Genomic DNA, 22410 nt, shown 5'->3' with positions numbered 1-22410 from the left:
CCCTCTCCCCCCGCGCCAAAGTTCTTTCATTTTTCATTTCTTAAACCTCCCATGCAACAACTATTTTGGCTTTTAATGAAGGGATTTTTTTTTTTTTTTTTGCATCCTGCAAACTGTAAACCATGTCGCCTGGATACAGCAAAAGCCGAAATTCCACCGATTTCCACAAAGTCAGACATTGTGTTGAGGGGAAAGCGTGTTGGCCATTCTTTGATTTTTGTGTGCTGCATTAGCATTTGTAAGAAGAAAGAAAGAAAGAAAGAAGGAAAGAAAGAAGGCTTACATGTGATGAACGCAAAATGTGACATTTTCTTTTTTTTAAAGTTGGCCTTTCCTGATAGTTGGGAAAAAAATGTGCCTCTGCCTCTCCCCTCGAGACACGATTCGAAGTTGTTTAGCATCTAGGGGTGATAATCTGACTTCTGTTAAACTGGATTGAACGCTGCAGCGAAGAGCAGTAGGTGGTGATGTAATAGGTACCAGCGCACATGGATATATAAATATCGTGGCTAGGGCTAAAGCGCTATGGCTGAGCAGCTATCGAAGAAGATCAACACTTCACACAAGACTTCTGGAGTTGAGCTCAAGTTCAGAATAAGATCCAGCTGAGTCGATCCCGCTGCTTTTTCTCCCCTGGCTCACGGGATTTCTTCTCCATGCAACCTGACCAGGGGAACCACAGCTCCTTGGGTGACTGAGCTCCTGGGATCCCTCCTATGCTGCCACTTCGCCCTGTTTTTTCTGTGATCTAAGTATAAAGTGGGAGCTCGGAGGCGCGTGTATTTTTAGAGCAATTGACTCCCTTCTAACCACGTGTGCCGCCCGGGTTGCTCAGGATGACTCTCCCCTCGGCCTTCTTGCCAATCTTGCTCCTGGGGCTGCTTTCGCCTGGGGTGGTGCGCTGCGTTCCTCTCTCTGCCCAGCACAACGACACCCTGGAGTGGCGCTGGGAGACTCTCTTCTCTCGCTCCATGGCCCGGCTCCCGGGGGAGAGGAAAGAGATCAGCCGGGACAGTGACTATCTGCTGGGCATCAAGAGGCTGCGACGTCTCTACTGCAACGTGGGCATCGGGTTTCACCTCCAAGTCCTGCCAGATGGCAGAATCAACGGGATCCACAACGAAAACCGATACAGTAAGTGCCGCTTCGGGACCTCCCCGCACCTGGTCAGTTTCAGGAAGGGATTTCTGACCCAGGGGCTTTGGCACCTCCGAGGGCGTCTCACCTGACTCCGCCGGCCTGGGCTAGCGGCTCGCCGGGGCTCCCCCAGCGGGGCGGCGCGGACAGCTGGGGGCTCTGTAGTTTTGGGAAAAGGTGGGGTGGGATAGAGGCAAATCGGCGATGGGTGATGCAGGAAGGGAACCGATTCGCTTTATTTATTGGAGCCCTCTGGGCAGAAACGCCCCGGGGCCCCGTCAGAGGGAACAGTTATCGCTGCCGCCGGGTCCCCAGGCTTTGGGGGCGGCTCTGAGCGAGCTCTCCAAAGCCAGCAGAAAGTCCCGTCTGTGCACGCTTGGGCAGGCTCCAGCGGCACCGGCTGGCTTCCTCCAGATCCGCTTGGACGTGAGCTAAAGTCCCTCCACTCAGTGGCACCGATCCTGCTCAAGTCACCAGGCTACTCAGGAAAAGAAAGGGCTTAGCCAGCCGCCGCAGCGCCTTGGGTGTGACAGCCCCTATGGCCACACCGTACGCAGCGCGGGCATTGGAAATCCATCAGGGGAAAGCTTTTTTGCCCCTGCCCTTTCCCCTGCCCCACCCCCGCGACTTGCTTTAAAAATACTAGCCCTGCAGGGCTCCGAGGGCTCGCCCGAGAGCGATTTATGGAGCAGGCTACTGGGTCTGGATAGAATTGCTTAGAGCAATATTTTTCCTGCTGTCGAAAGGAATCAGGTGCTCTTTGCACGCCAGCATCTGGATGCCCAGCACCAGGGCGCGCAGGGGGTTCCTCCCCCACCCCGGCTTTGCAAACAGTCAGCTGGGATTCCTGAGCCAAAAGCACCTCGCAAGTCTCTGCACGGCCCAATAGAAAAGCATCTGTTAGTGACTTAACCCCATGGCCCCCTGACTGTATCTGATACCCAACTGAAACAATAGGGCTGGGGTTATAGGCAGCATGATGACAAATGTTCGATTTGCCACGAACTTACTGCTACTTATTTTAAACTGGGCAGTGAGTGAGATGCCTCCTTACCGTTTAAAATAGCAGGGGGGTTAAAAGCGCTGTTTTATTTGACCTTATCTAGCCACCGAAGCAGAGTGGGGTTCAGTCTTTAAAGCACAGGGTGAAACACACAAACAGCCACCTTCTTCACGCAATCTGATGCACACAACAATCTTATACACACAATCTCATGAACACAACAATGTTAAGAAGTTTTACAAGTAACCGTGAAGCCACATAGAGAAGCATGCAGGTGATGTTAGGCAAACAATCACCATTGGCCCTTAATAGGGAGGGATAGGGTTGATGCCCCACTGTCTGTGTTAAATGAACCCAGATTTAGGTTACCACACATTTTTGAAATACATATGTGACACCGTATGTTTTTCACCATAGGTCTGCTTGAAATTTCTCCAGTGGAAAGAGGAGTGGTGAGCCTCTTTGGCGTTAAAAGTGGACTCTTCGTAGCCATGAACAGCAAAGGCAAGCTCTATGGATCTGTAAGTAGCATATGAGATACTGAGTAACTGTCTGGTTAGGTGACCCTATCAATTCAGGATGAAGAGCGCCTGTAGGGTTTTGCATTCAAACTACCCAAGCCCCAGGCCTAGGCTGCATTGCTCATGGAAGTCACAACATTCTGTGAATGGAAGGTGTACTGTGCAGAGATGCTATTGGTGCAATGCTTTTGATGCAAATTCCATCCTTTGCATTTCTAGTCCCTAGATGTTCTTGCTGTCTTTCCTGGTGTAAAAATGTCACTCCACTGGGGACCACCCATACTGTGAAGTTTGTCCACACACACCTTCATCGTTTTGTTGAGCAAGACCGCAAGTTAGCGTGGATAAAAAGCAAGCAACCAAACTAATAAAACAAAGCTCCCCGAATAGGAACAGCTTCAGTCTGACATATGTACGTGCTCAGTTCCTCTGAGGGAACTTTAATTTGTGACTAGGTCCATGTGTGTCTTTTTAATCCTTCATGATACCACAAGTCAAAACCTCACGGTGATCACGCTTTGGACATGCTTCAGAACTGACACGCTGCTTTGATGGTAGACAGACACTCATCGCTGGGGGGGAGTGCCTCTTTTTAAAGCAAATTTGTTCTCTTCAGCTCCTGTGAAAGTGTGTCGTATTTTTATGCTGGATTTTGAAAACAAAGACAGGACTGGTGCTAAAATAAGAATGCATTAAAAATAATGCATAGCTTGTTTCAGGTCACACAGAACTTTCCCTCTGTTTGTTGTCTTCCCCTTTATGTAAGTTTCATCATTTCAGTCCTATGAGCCCATATGTAGAATTCCCTGTTCAGATGGCCTTCTCTGTCAATTACTTTTCTGTTTCATGTCTCTCCAAATTCATTTTGAAGGTGTTTTGGTTGCACATGAGCCCAGTCCTGCACCCCTTAATGCCACAAAGCTCTAATTGAAGTGAATGGATATTTTGCCTGAATGAGGATGTGGAATATACATCGTAATTGGCTTAGGGCCTGATCCTGCATGTCTGCTGTCAAGAGGCTGTTTTGCCATTGGCTGCAGTGCAGCCAGTGTTAGGCCTTCAAAGTACCACAGCTCCTCTGTTATCATCACCAATGGGGGCGTCAAGCAGGAGTCTTTGTTGCATTGTGTGTATTGGATGCTGTAATCCCCTGTGTTTCCCTACTGCAGCTTTCGCTCTTGACAGGTTGAGCCCTGGTTTACAAAAACTACTGCTTAAGACGAATAATAGAGATAATCCCAGTAGTTACTTTAGTAGCTATCAGTGCCAGTCCAGTCCTGTGCTAGTATGCGTAAGCAAGAGAAGCATGTACCTCTCTTTATATCCACATCCAAAATCATTTTACCTGCAAAGAAAGTGCCCTTGCCTTACCTTCAAATCTCTTGGCTTTTCTGGTCTGTTAGCATCGATGGATCCCAAGTTCTCATTCAAGACCAAGATTTAAGGAGAAACTACCGTAGGTTCTGAAATGTTGGGGTACCTATAAAATTCTTTCCTCTTTCCTATCAAAACATTTTTCCGATACTTAGAGGATTCTGAGCTGTGTAATATCTAGGTGATGTATTGTGGGAGGTGGTGCTCATGTTTTTGAAAACTAGGAGTTTTTGTATCTATTAAAATCCTGATCCTTGATAATGGGAAAAGTCCCACTGAGCAGATATACATGCGGAAGCCAACAGAAGGCAGATTCAGTGGCACATTTCCACAGTTGTGTAGATTGGCTACTGAATGCTCTTTGCCCTTTTGGATATATCTGATTGTTCTGTATTTTAAAACCTTTAATGACTTCATGCTTTCTGATGGGCCACCTGGCATCTCACTGGGATGATCTATTTAAAAGACAGCTAAGAGGAAAAATCAGCTGTGTGTTTCCTTGCATCACCTGTTGGCAATAATATTTCCACACATGATATTTAATATTTCCTTCCCCTTTCCTCCTCCTTTGCATTTCAGACCCATTTCAATGATGAGTGTAAATTCAAAGAGATTCTCCTGCCGAACAACTACAATGCTTATGAGTCCAGGATTTACCCTGGCATGTACATAGCTCTGAGCAAAAATGGAAGAACAAAGAAAGGCAACAAAGTGTCTCCCACAATGACAGTGACACATTTTCTTCCTAGAATCTGAGACATCTTCCTTCAGACCTACCTCAGCACAGGGGAAGAGACAAGACACGCTTGGGGAAAACATGGTGCACTTTTATTGGAGAGTTTTATGCAAGACTAGGTGTAAGATATTTAAATTAATTATTTAAGTCTGTATATATTGTCACAAAATTATTTATAGTTCTGGATTTTTTTTAAATTTCTAAAACCAACCAAACAAAAAACCAAACCCAAGTTATTTCTTTTGATGGTGCCACTGTAGAAGACTTCTGCTTTGTGGTTTATTTAACTTTTTAAAATTTATCACAGGTGTGCTGCTATTCTGTGTTTTAAAACAAGTGAAATTTGAATCCTCTATTACAATGTTTTGCACTGTTTGTGTGTTGTACGGTGTTTGTTGGTGTACACGTATTTGGTTTTTGGTTTTTTTTTTAAACCCTCCATTACCAGATAAGGTCTTAGTCTTTGAAAATAAGCTGAGCAAACTTTTTCAGTTCTGATGCTAGCTTATAGGAACATACAATGTCTGACCTCCTTTGTGCAGTGTTGCTATTTAATTGAAATGGTATCAGTTTACTTCTGGTACAGAAAGCGCAGTGTTGAAGTACTACCCCACAAATCTTTTTTTAGATCTGCCAGTGCTGAACTTTGAACTTTCCTGCAGTCAATCTTTGCAGGGCTACTAGGCAGTAGAGACCCTTAAACAACTATATAAACTCAATTTTTTTCTTTTTTCTTCAGATAAATAGAGCATAATTTCTTTTGTGACCCTTAGAAGAAGCTAATTTTACATGTGATTGTTTTGCACATGCGGTCTAAAGAGTGTGTATCAACTCCCACCCCTAAGGAGCACTGTGAAATATTCTACAACAAATTCATTGTGTTTATTTATTCAAAGCAAAATTCCTTTTTCAAATTTGGAGACTACATGTGTTTCCCAAAGCCTATGAAACCTTATTGGTCCCATAATGTTTAAAGCTATAATCAAAACACATTTTCTGGTTCTTGAGGAAACCCACACTCTATAGATGGAAATTAAGCTAGTTCGAAGTGAGTGAAGCTGGTCTATATTATTTTTAAACTGCAGTGTTTGGAAGGAGAAATATGCTGCTCTTTTCTATGTCTCATTCCCTGACAAAGTTAATTAATTTCTACCTCACTAATTCTTGAAGCCAGTCTCCTAACAAAATCTGCATAGAAGGTGCAAACTTTCTCTTCAGTGCTATAATTCCAGGAAGGGGGAGGAGGTTGGATCTTTCCTATCCCAAATCTTTATTTTTCCATATGTAGCCAGAAGTATTCAAGATAGAGTCACAGTTGCATCCTATTTGAGCCTTGTCACGTTTGAGCTATCTTTACCCAGTGATTTACTTTTAGTAAGGATAATCATGGTGAAAATATTTGCAGACAGCTGTCAGGCTGCAGCACTATATGGTCATCAAGTAACCCTATATTTTTCTTTCTATATTTTGCAAATGTAACCCATGTCTCTTAAGGAATGAAGGAAAAGGCAGGTTCGATCATGCGAAGGGAGAGAGGAGACTGAAAATGATGCTAAACTTTTAATACTTTTATTAAAGCGAGACTTCATGGTCTTAAGTTGAAAACAATCCTGATCACAATGTTGAGTCAATAACTTTAATATTCTTACAGGATGTTTACAGATAGATAATCTTTCAAATTCAGCTAGTGGTTTTTGGACACATACTAGTCCCAAGGCTGCAGAAAATCTGAGTTCAGCATTTTTTTCTTTCTACATTCCTTTATGAAAAGTTTTTGTTTTACTAGAGTCACATTTACTTGCATATATACCGTACTTACAAATGACCTTGAAAAGTAAAGCTACTCACCAAAGTTTAGTGAGATCAGCATGTAGCAGGACCAGATTTTAAACCATCTACTGCTGCTGTTCAAAAATAAAACCAAATTAAAAACAAAGCCAAACCTAAGGAAGCACCTAGGAAACATTATGCCTAAGGATTTCTCTGCAATTTGGGGGATTTCTGTACTTTCTCTGTTTTCTATATGTGAGTAATTATCAGTGTAACTTTCACCACTACCTCTGAAACCGCACAATTCTTCCACGTTTCAGAAAGCAAAATCATATTGCAAAGAATTTGTCTGAAGAATGGTTCTTCTGTGTCACCTTTCACTCCACTGTAATCTGTAACTGACAGCCTCACTCTAGATGTATTCAGAGGTAATTGTTGTAACTTCCAAATATTGTTGTAAAACATTTATATTGATGTTACATGGTATGAGCTTTCACCATTTACCAGAATCTGTCTGTAGTTTTATACAGGTGCTGTTCAATATTGTGGTATATGTGCTGTGCACATTTAAATGCATAATAAATGATACACATTTACACGAGAACTGATTGAAGTTATTTTGAATGGACTTCACTCCTTCTGTAAAAAGACAGGCCTTTAGTCTTCACTTGTATACACGTGGGCACCTTTAAATAGTATTTATAAGACATTTTTATGCCAGATGTGCAAGTACACAGAGCTTTCTCATGCAAAACCCTCACAGAAGGCACTGGGAATTTTGTCTGAGTAGGCCCAGTTTCCTATCTCTATTTTTAAATTAGCACATTTGCATGCAATTTAGATCCACAATAATAATAAACACAAACTGGTAATGATAGTAACAGTAGTGGTAGGGACTAGAGGCCCAAGCTGAGACTAGACCCTCATTTGGCTAGGCAATTATACAGCCCTGTGATGAAAGACAGTTCCTGCTTCTTAGTCTGTCTAGGAGTGATGTTTGATAGGTGTTTTCACCTGGCTTTAACACATGCCGTAGTTGCTCCTGGAGACATACATTAATGAAACAATTGATTTAAGATTTTTCTATCCTCTTTTTCTTCAGAAATGTTCCTTGTGCTGTTACAAACCTTTACTGTAACGTTCACTGGGGGAACTATTAGATATAAGGTACACAGTTGTACTCATCTCTGGCAGGGTTCCTTCTGGTCTAATTTTCATCTATAATCAGTTTCTCAAGAATAAAATGTGTGTGTGTGTGTGTGTGTGTGTGTACCATGAGAAAGGCAATATGGAAGTTTGATCTTACATCCACTGATTTCAATGGGAGTTCATCTAAGAACTGTGTAAAACTGGAGTAAACTCACCCAAATTCATCCAAACCTGAAAGCAGAAACTTACCATCTGACCTACATGGCCAATCAAAACAGCTTGAGTTTCACATTTTCAACTGGAGCAAGTCAAAAGCCAAGATATTATCTGGTGATCCCTTTTAAATAATAAATATATTGGAGAAGACCATGATCAGCCCAGAAGCATAAAAGAAAACAAAATGTAGCAAATATGTATTTGTTATGGATTTTTTACTCAGATGTACTGTTAACTGGTGAAGTATGGTAGTCCTTTTCCATCAGTTTCACCCACGTAATTAGAGATCAATGAGTGAGTTATTTAATTAATTTCAGCTTCTTCTCTTTGAAGAATGTCTATTGACAAATCCTGATTTTCTGTGATCTGTTAGTTATTTAGCAACATTTTAAGGAATGTTGTGATATTTATTTACACCTCAGGATCTGAAATACAGAACTGAGTTATGTTGGACTTGGTTAGTTGTGAGCTCCAATTCTGCAAAGACTTACTCAGATGTTTAACAAGCATGTGACTAGTTCCACTAATGTCAATGTGTAAAGTAAGCATACATACCAAGAATGGAGGCGTGGTATTATTCCTGAATCTAAAAGTGTAACTTTTATAATTAGGTTTCTGGTGTGGATGCTCCCTGAAAGAATTTAAAATTTGTTTCCAATAAGCATTCAAGGATACAACCTTAGCATTCACCTCCTACAAACCTGTATAACTTTTTTGCAAAAAATGTCTGAAGAAAGTAAGTACAGAAGAGGTGTGAATACTTCTGGAGCAAATATATTTAAAAACCCATACTTTCTTTTTCCCAGCTCTATAAATAAGATAACAAGCACTTATTAAAATAAGCTTATATATTCCCAGGTCTAATGTAACTGATAATAGCTCAGTTATGTTGGTAATTAACAAAAGTGTGTGATTAAATGTGTTATTTAAATAGAGGATATATGCACACATATACTTCTATCATGATTATGTCCTATAGTATTTTAAATTACCAGTATGCCTGAGCTATTATCAGTTATGCTGTACTTACGAATGAAAATATATTACGATTTATATTTATTACTGAGCTCGTAATAAGATTGAACATAAAAATCCACAGCACTAGAAAAATATGAATAAAATTCCTGTTTAGCCATTTAAATTAAACTGTATTTAATGCTTAGAGCTGATTCACCAACCTTATTAGAACAGAATTTTCAATATTTTGTTTTTAAGCTGTTTTATTCTATATTACGTGATAAATCATATGGTAACTAAAATTTTAAAATGTTCAGTTTTATCAACAATTTTAATTGACCCAAAATAGACAATTAGTTTTGTTTTTCTGTATATTTTGAATGTCAGTGTTGTATTCCAATACAGAGTGAAAACAAATTTCAAAATCATGCATTTTTACAGCAGTACTAATAAGGAATTCAGAATTGCTCAGGGGTTAATTACTACAAAACTGAAATAAACTAGTGCTCAAAGAATCTCTCTTCAAACATAAACTATGCAAATAACAGAGGTGAAGACAGATAAGGTGGAGGGGATCACATTTTTTTATTAAACGAAGACAAAAAAGCTAAATCGGGACAGTCTCAAGCACAAATTTACTCTTCTCAAGACAAAAGTGCATGAAAGATGCCTGATCTCTGCATTGCATGGTCAATGGAATTTAAATGATATGCTGCCATTCCCTTTTGTGTCGATCTGTATTTGTGACTCTGTGCTAAGCATTTTATACCCAAGCTGCTAAAAGTGCTCTGAGCTTAACCCATAGACATGTCTACAGACAGTTCTATACTCAAGCATTCCCTGATCTCATGTTTTATTCTGACATATTTATTATATTTATTATTTGCAAAGTGCTACAAATACGTGTAGTGCTTCCCAATAAGTATAAGCAGCAAGTGACAAGTCCCTGCTCCAGAGAGATCACAGCTTGAGTGCAGAATAGTAGATAGGATCCAGTGACCAAACACCAGGGACCTGTTGATGAGCATACTGAGGTTCTGTCTGGTAGAGGAGCACTCTCACTTTCCATTGGTTGGTCTAATCAGGCTCCCACCAATGTCTGTGTGTCATGAACAAAGAGATGTGGAGGGAGAGTCATTCCTAGTGGTCAGAGCTACAGGCAGCAGCTGGAACAGAACCTTAAAGGTCAGAACTTGGAGTCTGGGACCAGGAATGAGAACCAGTATCAGGGTCAGAGTCAGCAGTCAAGCAGGGGAGCAGAGTAGGAGTGGCCTCGTCAGGACAGGAGGCTGTGAACCAGGCAGTAGGGGGGCTAGTGCAAAGCTAGGAGAAGAGTGGGCACAGAGGCGCTTGCAGCTACGGGCATGTGCAATGAGTCTCCAAAGATCAGTTGGGACTGTTGGGCTCAATCAGGTGAAGTAGTCAGTCAGGTGGCTCTGCACGGTGGCAGGTATAAGAGGCAAGGGAAGGCAATGCCTTCCCAAACTGCCAGCCCAGCCTCGCACTCACTGCCTTCAGCCTTTGTCCCCTCTTCCCTGTGTATTTCCAGGCTGTCTAGGAGCCTGGGGCCAGTTCTCTAGGGGCTGCGGAAGCTGGGACTGGGCATCTGTCTGGAGCCAGGGAAGGCTGGGTCCATGCACTGCCTGCTCTGCCCCAGTGCTCTGGCAAGGGCCGGGGAAGGCTGGAGCCGCATGCTGCCCATTGCGGGAAGAGTGACTGTTCCTACACTGGGAAGCACTCGGCTCCCACAGGGCACTGGATGGAAGGGGCAGGGCTTTGGGCAGAAGTGGAGGGGCTGGAAGCTTTCCTCCTCCAGTCTGCTAGGTTCACCTGCCAGCTGCGACTCAGCTGTTCACACATGCAGAGGCTGCCTGGAAACTGGGGAAGAACATCTGCAAGTCCTCATTCCTGACACTTTGAAGATTCTAAAGAGCAGAGCCCTGCAAATCTGCAGGCATCCACTTTATATTTGCATCCACAGATGTGGATATTTGCAGATCATTTTCGCAGATGTGGATGCAATTTTGTATTTGAGCAGGGCTCTCTGAATTAGATCTTTTCTCCTAAAATCTCCCACCATTGATCCCACAAGCACTATGAATGGTTGGGTCATTTATGTAGACTGCTGCCAGGAGGCTGGCTATCTAAGCTTCTGCTCAGAGAAGACCTAGATGATATGATGAACAATGACAAAGTTCTGGAAGAGCAACCTGTAGTAGCTGGTCTACAATTCACCTCGCAACATTGCTAACAGTGTAGCTGCACTACCAGTGGAAATTATGGAAAATTTCAGGGGAAAAAACTAGTGTGCACAAAGCAGAAAGGATATTTTGCCATTGACCAAAGTAGGTGTGGAGTCATAAATCAGTCCTCAGACCACTGAGAGTTGAGGCCATACAACATGGTCCAGAGGTTGATTGGCATCTTGCAGGCTGACATCCACATCGCCATGTAACCTTAGAATGTGACTGCTTCAGCGAACAGGTGGTGTTTTCTTGTACAAGAGGAAAGAAGGGGCATTGCATAGATTAAGAGAGAGTGAAAGAGTCTAAGGGATCATTTAGGAGATAGGTTTGAGCAGCTTACTGGAAATGGAAGGAAGTATAGGGTGGAAATGTTGCCAACTGGATTGCCAGTTTTGGCTGGACATATTCCTGGAGATTTCTTCTTGTAACATAATCATTAATTAAAGATTCAGCTTTAATTCCTGGGGACTCCAAGCCAATCCTGGAGGGTTGGTGACTCTAAAATGTAGCGTTCTGTAGCCTTACGCTTTCTCCAGGTGTGTGGAAAAGGCGATAGAGCAAGCACAGAATGTGAGAGGAAAGCGAGAGGCAGAGGACAAAAGAGAATGGGACAGAGAGGAAGGGGTCAGTGGAGGTCACAGGGAACCAAGGAAGATGAGGAAAGGGCAGTGAAAATGTGAGAGCAATGTAGGAAAGAAACACAAAAAAAAGGGAGTAAGAGAGGGTGAAAAAGAATGAAGAAGAGGGAACACACTGAGGAGGCAGATAAAAACAAGCGGTGTGTGAGAGGGCTAGAGGAATGGACATGGAAGACAGATCAGGAGAGCTAGAGGAGACAGCATGGATAATGGCAGGAAAGAGGACTTTGAAATATCATAAATGAGATGAGGAATGTTCTTCCTGTCAAAAACAGCCTCCTTTAAATCAAAGGGACAAGATGGGGGAGATCACATCTTTTATCGGAGCAGCTTCTGTTGGTGAAAATAAAAAGCTTTTGAGATACACCGAACCAGACAGCCAGGAGGCCTGGGCACCAAAGAATTGATTCGGGTGCTGGGCAGGGCAGGACTTATGGAGGAAAGTACTGAGAGACCTGTCCCCGTAAGGGAAGCTGAAAAATAAAGGAAAATAAGACCAGAAAGGAGGTGAGGAAGAAGTTACATTTCCATTTGCCTTACAATGGTGTGAGAATAGCTCAGTCAAGAAAAATCTGAGGACATCATACAGATTTGAGTTTTTCCCTTGGATTCCTCTTCTCCCAATCTCTGCCCTGCACCAACCCTCCTCCTCCTTTCATTCTGAACCATGGCTTGTCTTCAGGGTTTATGGATTATTTCAGCATAATTATACCTGTATAGTTAAATGTATATAGTTATACCAATGTAGCAGTGTGAACACTCTGGCTGTGTCTACACGGCACCTTCAACTCAAAAACTGCACATCGTATTTTGAGTTTATTTCAAAACAGCACCACATGCTGAAGTCACCTATCTAAACAGTACCAAATGTCAAAATACTGCACTATTTCGAAGCAGCCGTTACTCCTACTGTAGCAAGGAGTACAGGGATGCCAAAAAAGTTTGCCCATTATTTTGAAAAATAGTATGAAATATTTTGAATTGAGCTATACTGAAATAGTCCTGCCATGTAGACACTGCCTCGCATCCCAGGATAAAAAATGTCTTTTTCCAGTTTATCTTAAATCCCTTCAAAGTGACACCCAAGCTAATCCTAAAAAAGTCCTCCTGTTGTGGAATAAAAATGCACATAAAGAGGTATGCTGATATGACTATAGTGGTTTACATTCAGAAGCTGCGTTTACACTACCCCTCCCTTTTGAAAGGGGTGTGTAATGTCAACGGATTGAAGATGCAATGAGGCGCTCATATGAATATGCAGTGCCTCTTTTGCATAATTGCTGCCACTCACTGTTCCAGAAGTGCTGTTTTCAAAATGCATAACGGCCATGTAGATGAGGTTCCATCAGAAGGAAACCCTGATGTCAAAAGCACCCTTCTTCCCAAAACCAAAAAAATGGAAAGAAGGGTGCTTTCTAAAACAGGTCTTCCTTTCAAAGGAGCCCCATCTACATGGCTATTTTGCATTTTGAAAGCAGCACTTTTGACTTGCTGGGTGGCCATCCTTATGCAAATGAGGTGCTGAATATTCATATCAGCACCTTATTTGCATTTCCATTCTGCTGTGTTCACATACCTCTGTCAAAAGGGATGGGTTGTGTAGATGCAGCCAGACTGTAGGTTATCCTGCTGTGACTGTTCACAAAGACAAGCGCATTTCTGCAGCACCAACTAGCCTTTCAAATGTAAAAATATTTGTAATTTATGTCCTTCCTATCAGTGCATTCCCATCCCGGTGTGGGCTGGAGGAGGCCTGGAACCATGAGAAAGTGTCCTGGATTAGAAAGATTATATTTTAGGAGAGGAGGCACTGGAGTAGTCTTGGGACTGGCTCCAAGGTAGAAGAGCACATTTCTGTGGAGGCAAAATAGCTGGTCATGTAATTTAGACACAAACCATTATGATCCAGAAGCAAGTGTCACCCTTTACTGAAATAAGGGCCCTCTTCTAAGGAGTCAATTTATTGGTTGGAAGAGTAAAACAGGGGTTACAAAATAAGTTTGTGGAACAAAATAACCAACACGGGGTGATACACACATGCAAGTTCACTAATCTGCTGAGCCATTGTCATTTAGAACTGTGATAAGACACGTTTCTTTCAACACCCTCACTCAAGAGTATTGCTACAAGTTTTGCTTGGGATTTCAAACAAACACTCTCAGATTCCCAATCTCTACTACAAGGGTGACTCATTAAAAAAAAAATCCCATTGGTGGTTTTAGAGCTCCTGTCCTTTTACAGTTGCATAACTGATATTAAACAGCTGTATTGACCATTGGCTAACATATCCAAATACACTTCTGGAAACCACTGGAAGCAAACAGATGTAGCTGTGGAGTTAATGCGAAAGGATGTAAACAGTAGCTTACCAGAAGCTGAAGCATTTTACCAAGTGGCTTTGACACTTTCCAAACACCTTTAAGCTGATGAAGAGTTGATTTGTACTTCAGAGGTAACCTGATTAACAACCAGTTTGAAACTGGAACATGTTAATTGGTACAAACATCACTAAATCACTTTCTTTAACCTATATGAGGTAGTGTGAATGAGAGACAACAGAGATCAGTAAAGCATGTGGGGGGCGGGTGAGGAGAAACTAAAATGAAGCTCTGATCATTTGTGCATGTACTGAGAGTAGAATACTGGATATTTACTAATACAAAATACTGTGGCACACACAAAAAAAGGAGAAAAAGGTTAAGAATTTCAAAGTCCGGGCCTCAAATGTGAGGAAGTGCTGGAACGTATTTCCCTGTGATCAAAATCTGTCTCCTTTGTGTGCATGCATTGTGAAGCAGTGTTTAATTACATGGTTCCACAGGACCCCTTCCCAATTCAGTGCATAGGAAGAACAGTGCTCACTAAATGAACAAGTATACCATATTTTATGCTATCTTCATTGTTCAGTGCATGGCCCCAGGCCTTACACACAGTGTGCTATTCCTGCATTGCTCTGAAGTAGAATTATGCATTTATTCATGAACTATCTATGGCACTCATCAGTAGAACATTGGAGTGTTTCAAAAACCCAAATTCATTTATTTTCAGTGTCCTTGTGAGATAAAGGGGTTGGGGGAGCTGAGTTCTACAGATGGGAAACAGAGGCATAGAAACATTCAAGTCAGAAGTAGCCACTCATTTTAGGGACCCAGTTTGAGGCACCAAGGATTTTTTCAGTGTACTTAGCATTATACAACACTTTATAGACGTTCAAAGCACACCCCCATTGACTTTAATTGTGAGTGCCCAGCTCTTCTGCAAATCATTGCCAGGGTCTCAAGTCAGGCACACAGAAAATGAGGAACACAATTAGTGACCCACCTGTGAAGAAAGAAGGACATACACAGCACCACATATGAACTCTATTGCAGACTCAAGACAACATGCATCTTCCTTAACCATAAAGCCAGCCATCTCTTCCTGCCAAATACCCTGCCTCATTCACTGTGCATATCCCAGCTTCCGTAATAAATGGAATATTGGTCCTGTAGACAAACAGTCCAGCCCAGTAATAGCTCCCAGCTCCAGTCTCAGCCCCTGACTTCTTGTCCCAGTCTCCATGACCAGCCAGTCTAGTCTTTCCTCCTCCTTCCCTGGGCTCCTCATACAAGCTTAGTCTTCCTGTCCTGCTCCCAAGCCCAGTCTCCCTCACTGCGCCTCATCAGTCTCCCTCCAACTTCTCTTCCACCTGAAGTCCCAATGTACTCCACAAGCTCTTCATCCCAGACTCCTTGCCCAAACAGTTCCAATCTCCCACTCCTTGGCTTTTCATTTGATTTCAGTCTTCCCCCAGCACTGTCTCCTGCTCTCCCTCACCAACGCCCAGTCTCCCTGAGTATCTCTGCACTTACTTCACCCCTCCCAGTTCCCAAAATTCCTTATCCCAAGCTACTCTCTCCATTTTTCCTTACAGTTTAGTTCTTGTCCCCTCGGCATTTGTTTCCTCCTTCACTCTGCCTGGAGGCCAGCAGTGGAAACATTGAAAGACTTCTCATAACCGTGCATGCCTGCATCTCAGAAAGAGAGTTACAGAGAAAGTCCTTCTCAGCCTCTGTAGCCCTGTAGAGATAGACTCTCCAGAGAATTGAGCACCCATGTCTCTGCAGATCGTATCTGAATATTGAGCAAGTATCTAATGAGCAGGTATGAACTGAGATTTTTCTCAAAGGTCCATAATCTGGCCACATTTATGAAGATTTAAACAGGGATAGCAAAAACTACACCCTGACACCAGATTCAGCCTCCTGTCAAATTTCATGTCCCTACTCCAAGGTTCAGGCTCTAGAGAGTCTCAGTAAAATGGCAGTGAGAATTCTTTGAACATGGGTAAAATAATGCTTTCCCCTGCTGGCCTCATTCTCAGATGCTGTGTCTACATGTGGCACTTCTTCAGGAAGAAGCATGTGAATGAGCTATCCAGAAGATGCTAATGAGGCACAGATGCAAATTTTCCACACATCATTAACATATCGGCATGCGGCTCAGAGTCCAGAAAAAGCACTTCCAGGCTTCCAGACTTCAAAGTACACTTGCAGACGTGAAGCTCATGGGTATTGTCCGGAAGGGGAAGAAGGGGCTTCCGGAAGGAGGGTTTCCTTCTGGAAGATCCATATGGGCCACACGTTGGCACATGTACTTTGGAGTCCAGAAGAACTTCTTCTGGACTTTGAACCACTTGCTGATATGCTAATGAGGTGTGGAAAATTTGCATCCATGCCTCATTAGCATCTTCTGGATAGCTCATTAGCATGCCACTTCCGGAAGAAGCAGCACATGTAGACACAGCCAGAAATGTTTGAACTATTTTTCTTGAAACAAAACTCCGAGGCAGATATCCAGTATGACTAATTTCTACCCAAATCCAGATAAAGTTGCTTGCAATTGAAAACATGGACCTTCAACAGGAAATATTAGGCAAGTTTCACTGAAGGTGGTCCTTGCAGTTCTACCTATAGTATACAGCAAAATCTACATCAAAAAACTTACCTTAATATCAAAACATTTGCAAGTATTTCACAATCTTAAATTACTTGCATCTGTTTTAAGTGAGCATGGTTAACAAGCAACAGAGAGGTAGCCATGTTGGTCTGTACTCCAACAAAAGAAAGCAGCCGAAATGTAGCACTTCAAAGACTAACAAAATGCAAATCTGTTGACCAGGGTGGGGGCAAAAGGGGCAGCTTCCTCAGGGCCCAGTGATTTTAAAAGGCCCTGGGGTCCCAACCACCACTGCTGCTACCTTGCCAGCAGCTAGATCCTTGGGTCCCTGAAATTGCTCCTCTGATAGCATGCACCCTGTGCCCAGAGCCAGCTCTCAGCAGGGCCTGGTGAAGAGTCTCATCACCCCTGATAATAAGAGACTGATCAAAATTTGCCCCAAATATATACTTTCCTAAGAGACTGACTGAACTGCTAACGCCATCAGGGACCATAAGACATACTCTGGCTGGACATGAAGTTAGTGTACAAGAGACTGCACTTTTCATGGTGCAGGGTATCAATTTAGAATTTCATGTAAAACACATGACAGCAAGTCAGTACCATAATCTCTACCTTTCTGTTTCACCTGGGTCCAGAGTGACTGCTGACAACAGAACAAAGCGTCAGTTACAAATGACCTCTTCTGCCTTAGAAATCTGTTCTTAGAATTATCTGTACTTTAGACGACTTCTTGGTGTCAAAAAATGGGATCCAATATTAAAGGAATTCCCTTTAACTTTCCCACTGAAGTTCTCAGTCAGCCCAAACAAAAGATCCCAAGCCCTTAATAGATCTCCTTTTATTGATGACTTGAATGGTTAGTTAATACACAGTAGTAGGTGCCAAGTGGTAGAGTGTTGACAGGTGAAGGAAATAAACTCTGTATGATGGCTATTCCTAAGCCTAGTGCTAGTTACATACAGAGTAGGGCTTTGTTATGATGATTTTTACAAGCGTGGATTAGACACAGCCAATTTGTAAAATTTCACAGAGGAGTCACAGAATTTTCACTGCAGGCCTTTCAAAACCAGATAGTCTGCAAAGGTCACTAGCCCTGCTTCCATGCAAGCTCATAGTGGGAATCCAGAGTGCAGTTTCCTGAGCAGGTGGGTGTATGGTATGATTCAGAGCTGAACCCTTCAGAAGTAGCTGGCTATGGGACTTCTTAGCTCAAACCAGCTTGTCCTTGTCTTATGCGATGAGAATGGGTGTCATCTAGTTAAGGATTTTTTTTTCTATCCTGAGGAAGTGGACACGTCCCTCAAGGGAAGAATCTATTTTCATAAAAAGTTTTTATTTTCACTCTAGCCCAGAGAAGTGTTTGTTAAATTGGAAGATTGCGTGAGTGATGGCCCATCTTATAGCAAAGTTACGTTCTGCAACACCATGTCTCTGTGAGATTTTAGTTAGGGTGAAACTTACTCCCACGCAGAGGACCTGTGTATGGCCTAGGAATCACTTAAGTTCTCTGCATAAGTGAATCTCACCTTAAATGCATTTGTTTTCACATTGCAAAAGGCAGGGTCTGATAGGAGTGGAAAGGGGAGTAGATGCAAAATCTTAGTTTAGGAAAGGAGTCAATACTGGTGAGACTGAGGAAGAGACATCTATTCCTAAGAACCCTTTCTAAATACTTGAGCATCTAAAGGCTGTCAGTTTGTGGTGGCAAAACATTTAATATATTGGTTTCTTATTCTATTACCTATTCTGTGATATAATATATAACATACAAATACCGTATGCCATTATGAACCTATAAGAAGTGCTTCTTTGGGGTGCCATTCCTGGCTCACAAGACTTTTCTTCATTCCCCAGACTGTTTTTTTTTTTTTTGTTTGGAGGATCCTAGGGTCACAATGCTTACTTACATTAAATTATTTGTTCACTGCTTAAACCCCTATGGAGTTAAATAATGTCGGGGGGGTGGGGGAGTATGAAATGTGGCAAACACGTGCATGTGTCTATCATTCAGGACCACCGTACACATGATGTCCTGGATTCTGCAAAAAGAATCATGAAACCCATACCGACAGGAGGGCTCTGTTGGTTCCAGAGTAGATCTAGGTCAGTGAAGTACGCACACATGCAGTTCCCTTTGAAGGATCAAGCTCTATATTAAGGTAACGACATTCTCCCTACAAGTGATCAGAAAAAGAATGGTTCAAGAACATTTTCTTGTGCAAATAGTAGTAATGCAGTAAGGAACACACAATTGACTAAATAACTGACTGTATGAATTGAGCATCACAAATACACATTTAATATGGATTTTGCAAAGATCATTTTTTATGCAGTATGAAAGGATCATTTAAGTCACAAAGAATACATCCATATATCGTAGATACTAATGGCCAGTACTTATATTTTCTATCATTATTAGTTTATTGACATTTAATAGCAACGAAGGGTCCTGTGGCACATTATAGACTAACGGAAAAGTTTTGAGCATGAGCTTTCGTGAGCACAGACTATCTGATGAAGTGAGTCTGTGCTCACGAAAGCTCATGCTCAAAACTTTTCTGTTAGTCTATAAGGTGCCACAGGACCCTTCGTTGCTGTTACAGATCCAGACTAACACAGCTACCCGGCCGATACTTGACATTTAATAGTAATCTTAAGTCTCAGTGGAAGGCATATTTTTGAATTTTACTTAAAAACAATGAAATTTAAGAACAATTCACTAAATCATTTCATTTGGGTTCTATTAGAAGAGGATTTAGGTAGTAGATGAGGAAGGTCTTTGAAGGAGATTTTGAAAGCTTGTTTTATGATCTCAACTGAAACTTAGGGCAAGTCTACAATGGCAATTAACTATACACAAGTCGTGAGGAGAACAGGAATTTTGTGTGGCTTTCCTACTTTCATAATTAAATCACTCAGATTATTTTCTCCAATTGAAATCCACTTTCAAAATAATTGGAGTAATCAGAAAAGCTAGTTTAGGCTTTACCAGAACCATGGTGCTGGTGAGTAGAAAACTCAGTGAAATTTACTTGTGTAGCCCACAAATAGTTGGTCTCAAAATATTCCCCTTTTACTGCCTTGAGAAATTTCATGAAAGTGGTCCCTATTCATTTGTAAAATGAATAGATTTCTGCTAACTGAATTAGGGACAGCAGATGCATAGGCAAATACCAATCTCAGCAGAGACAGAGATGCTGAGCTTCACACATAATTTGTTTCCGACTCTTTAGCAGCGTCACCTCAGATGTACAGAAAATAGAAAGCAAACATTCACTGCTTAGCACTCTCACCCAGCAAACACTTCTGAGCATCCATTGGGAAAAACAGTCTTTGACACAATGGTTTGTTTGCCTTGAGGACTAAGGGTCTTTTCATGGAAATCTTAAACTAAAACTTGAGTAAAACAAGAATCTGGCAAGTGTTTCAAATTATAAACACTTTCAAATTATAAAGTGTTTATAATTTGACCCTAACGTAGGTCAAATGCCCTATAAACAGATACAATTTTATATCACAGACCCACTTTATTGAATAGTCATAGTGGTAGCCGTGTTAGTCTGTATCTTCACAAAACAAAATGAAGCCCTGCCGCAGTTCAAAGACTAACCCAGTAATTTATTAGGTGATGAACTTTGTGGGACAGACCCACCTCCTCAGATCTGGAAATATTCTGTTAGTCTTTAAAGTGCTGTAGGACTGCTTTTTTGTTCTTTATTGAAGAAAAGTGCTTTATTGAAGTGAATGGGAAACTTTCGACTGACTTCTATGGGTTTTGAGTCAGATCCTGAATCAGTTATTGGCTTGGAAATGTTCCCAGCATATTCTCCCACGGGTATTCTTCTCTATTTCAGCTCCAAGTAAGGACAAATTTGACCCTTGTCCTCTTGTGGGTCTATGGTGTGCACACATATGTGAGCGGGGAGGAGTCCTCTACCCTCTTGCATGTTTTATAGAAGGGTGAGAGCAGTAGTAGTCTCTCTGATTGGGGGAGGGAAAAAAATTGCTGTCCTAAAGTACGCCAGAGATACAATCCATTCTGAAGGCATTATGGAAGAGATACGTTTATGGTCCCACAATTTTCTTTGTATCAGACAAGAAGCAAGCCAGGTGCATGAAGGCAGGGAAGTACATTCCCCTTTGGGGTGAGACAGCTCCCCACCCTACCCAGGAGCAGTGTTCCCTGTAAACAATGCATTCGTGCAGCCGCTCAAGAAAGATTCAAAGGCTGCCCAGCAGACGAGCAGAGTGCCCACAGCTAGGTTTGTGTTTTCTCCCAGTGGTGCACATTTCACATGCCTTGGTGCACATAGAAAAATTATTCAGCACATGGCTGGAAAAAAATCACACCAGGATGGAAAATATTAGAGGAAACATTGCCCAGTACTGTGCTTGAAATGCCACAATTTAGGCTACTCTAATTCTACAGTTGTTTGGTGAGACATTGATTTAAGTTATTAAATGTCAACCAAACAAATCCCAGAACAAGGTAAATAGTCTCAGAGGAGTAGCTATGTTAGTCTGTAGTTTTACAAAAAGCAAGTAGTCCCATAGTATCTTGGAGATTAACAAATTTATTGATTAGGTAATGAGCAGTGCTTCTTTTGTGCTGGTACTGAGTACCAGCACCTCTGTGGCCTTAGCCATGAGATTGGCTGGAGATGGGGTGGAGGAGGAGCCAGCTGAGCGCTGGATCCTCATTTTTTGATTTAAATAAAAAAGTCACTGGTAATGAGCTTTCATACGGAAGACCCATGTCTTCAGATTTTCAGGAGGAATTCTGTGTTTGGAAAAGACTGCTAATGGAAAAAGGCAAGCTGCAAACAACAAAGCAAACTCACAGTCAGATTTCAGTTTAAGATCTTCCTCAGGAAGGAGCTACATAACAAAAAAGTCTAAAGAAGACAGCCATAACTAAGAGAGATTTCTTTCCCTACATCGTCCACTTAACAGGGAGATAGATGGGCTTGGCACCTAAACACCAAGGGGCATGACATGGCATCTAGGGGCATGACTTTTTCAAACTCCACCTAAACATTAGAGTAAGTCCTTCCCACCTGAATATAAAATGCTCTTTGGAAACCAGAGAACAAAGTATTCAGTGGAAAATTCTCCTATTTTTATATGTGTTAAAAGTGAACTAAGTGCCTAAACATTTGTACAAATAACATAGATCTCCAGAATTATAATAATCAGTTGTAGCATTAAAATCTTCTGGTTATCCATGAGCCAGGCACTGCATCATCTCACATTGATTGTACTGATATCAAAGGCTATGTCTATACGCGCCCACTTCTTCGAAGGGGGCATGGTAATCAGCCTGATCGGAGATTACTAATGAAGGGCCGCGATGAATATGCAGCACTTCATTAGGCTAACTCTCCATGCAGCAACTTTGAAGAAGGGGGCAAGTGTAGACATAGCCAACATGTCTTCCATTCTGCTCTTATCCTGCCCTTCCTTCTGCATGTGCAACCAGGCCTTTTCGTAACAGAATCTTCTCATGTATTTGGTGGTTGGCTGAATAGACCTTTCAGTTCCCACAGATACTACTCAATGGCTGTGGCCACACTAGCCCCTCCTTTCAGAGGGGCTAGGGTAATGTTACACTTTAGAATATGCTAATGAAGTGCTGCCAGGAATATTCAGCACCTCATTAGCATAATGGTGGCTGTGCCCGCTTCAAAACTGCCAGTTTCAAAATGCACGCAGCCCATGTAGC

General features: G+C 42.1%; 1 protein-coding gene across 1 annotated transcript; it reads left to right on the top strand.

Annotated features, from left to right (window-relative positions):
* The first annotated feature begins 833 nt into the window (after window positions 1-833).
* FGF4 (fibroblast growth factor 4) lies at window positions 834-7079 on the top strand. The gene is made up of 3 exons (XM_074998929.1): window positions 834-1134; window positions 2558-2661; window positions 4615-7079. The coding sequence occupies exons 1-3, from the start codon at window positions 837-839 to the stop codon at window positions 4789-4791; spliced, it is 579 nt and encodes a 192-aa protein (XP_074855030.1). The 5' UTR covers window positions 834-836; the 3' UTR covers window positions 4792-7079.
* The last annotated feature ends 15331 nt before the right edge of the window (window positions 7080-22410 follow it).

This window comes from Carettochelys insculpta, chromosome 6 (assembly GCF_033958435.1).
Source record: "Carettochelys insculpta isolate YL-2023 chromosome 6, ASM3395843v1, whole genome shotgun sequence".
Classification (NCBI taxonomy): domain Eukaryota; kingdom Metazoa; phylum Chordata; order Testudines; family Carettochelyidae; genus Carettochelys; species Carettochelys insculpta.
This window is presented reverse-complemented; position numbering and strand designations above follow the sequence as displayed.

Coding starts and splice junctions, on each gene's coding strand:
- FGF4 (XM_074998929.1), top strand. CDS start 837: ATGACTCTCCCCTCGGCCTTCTTGCCAATCTTGCTCCTGGGGCTGCTT. Junction 1,135..2,557: donor CCACAACGAAAACCGATACA/GTAAGTGCCGCT, acceptor TTTTCACCATAG/GTCTGCTTGAAATTTCTCCA. Junction 2,662..4,614: donor AAGGCAAGCTCTATGGATCT/GTAAGTAGCATA, acceptor TTTGCATTTCAG/ACCCATTTCAATGATGAGTG.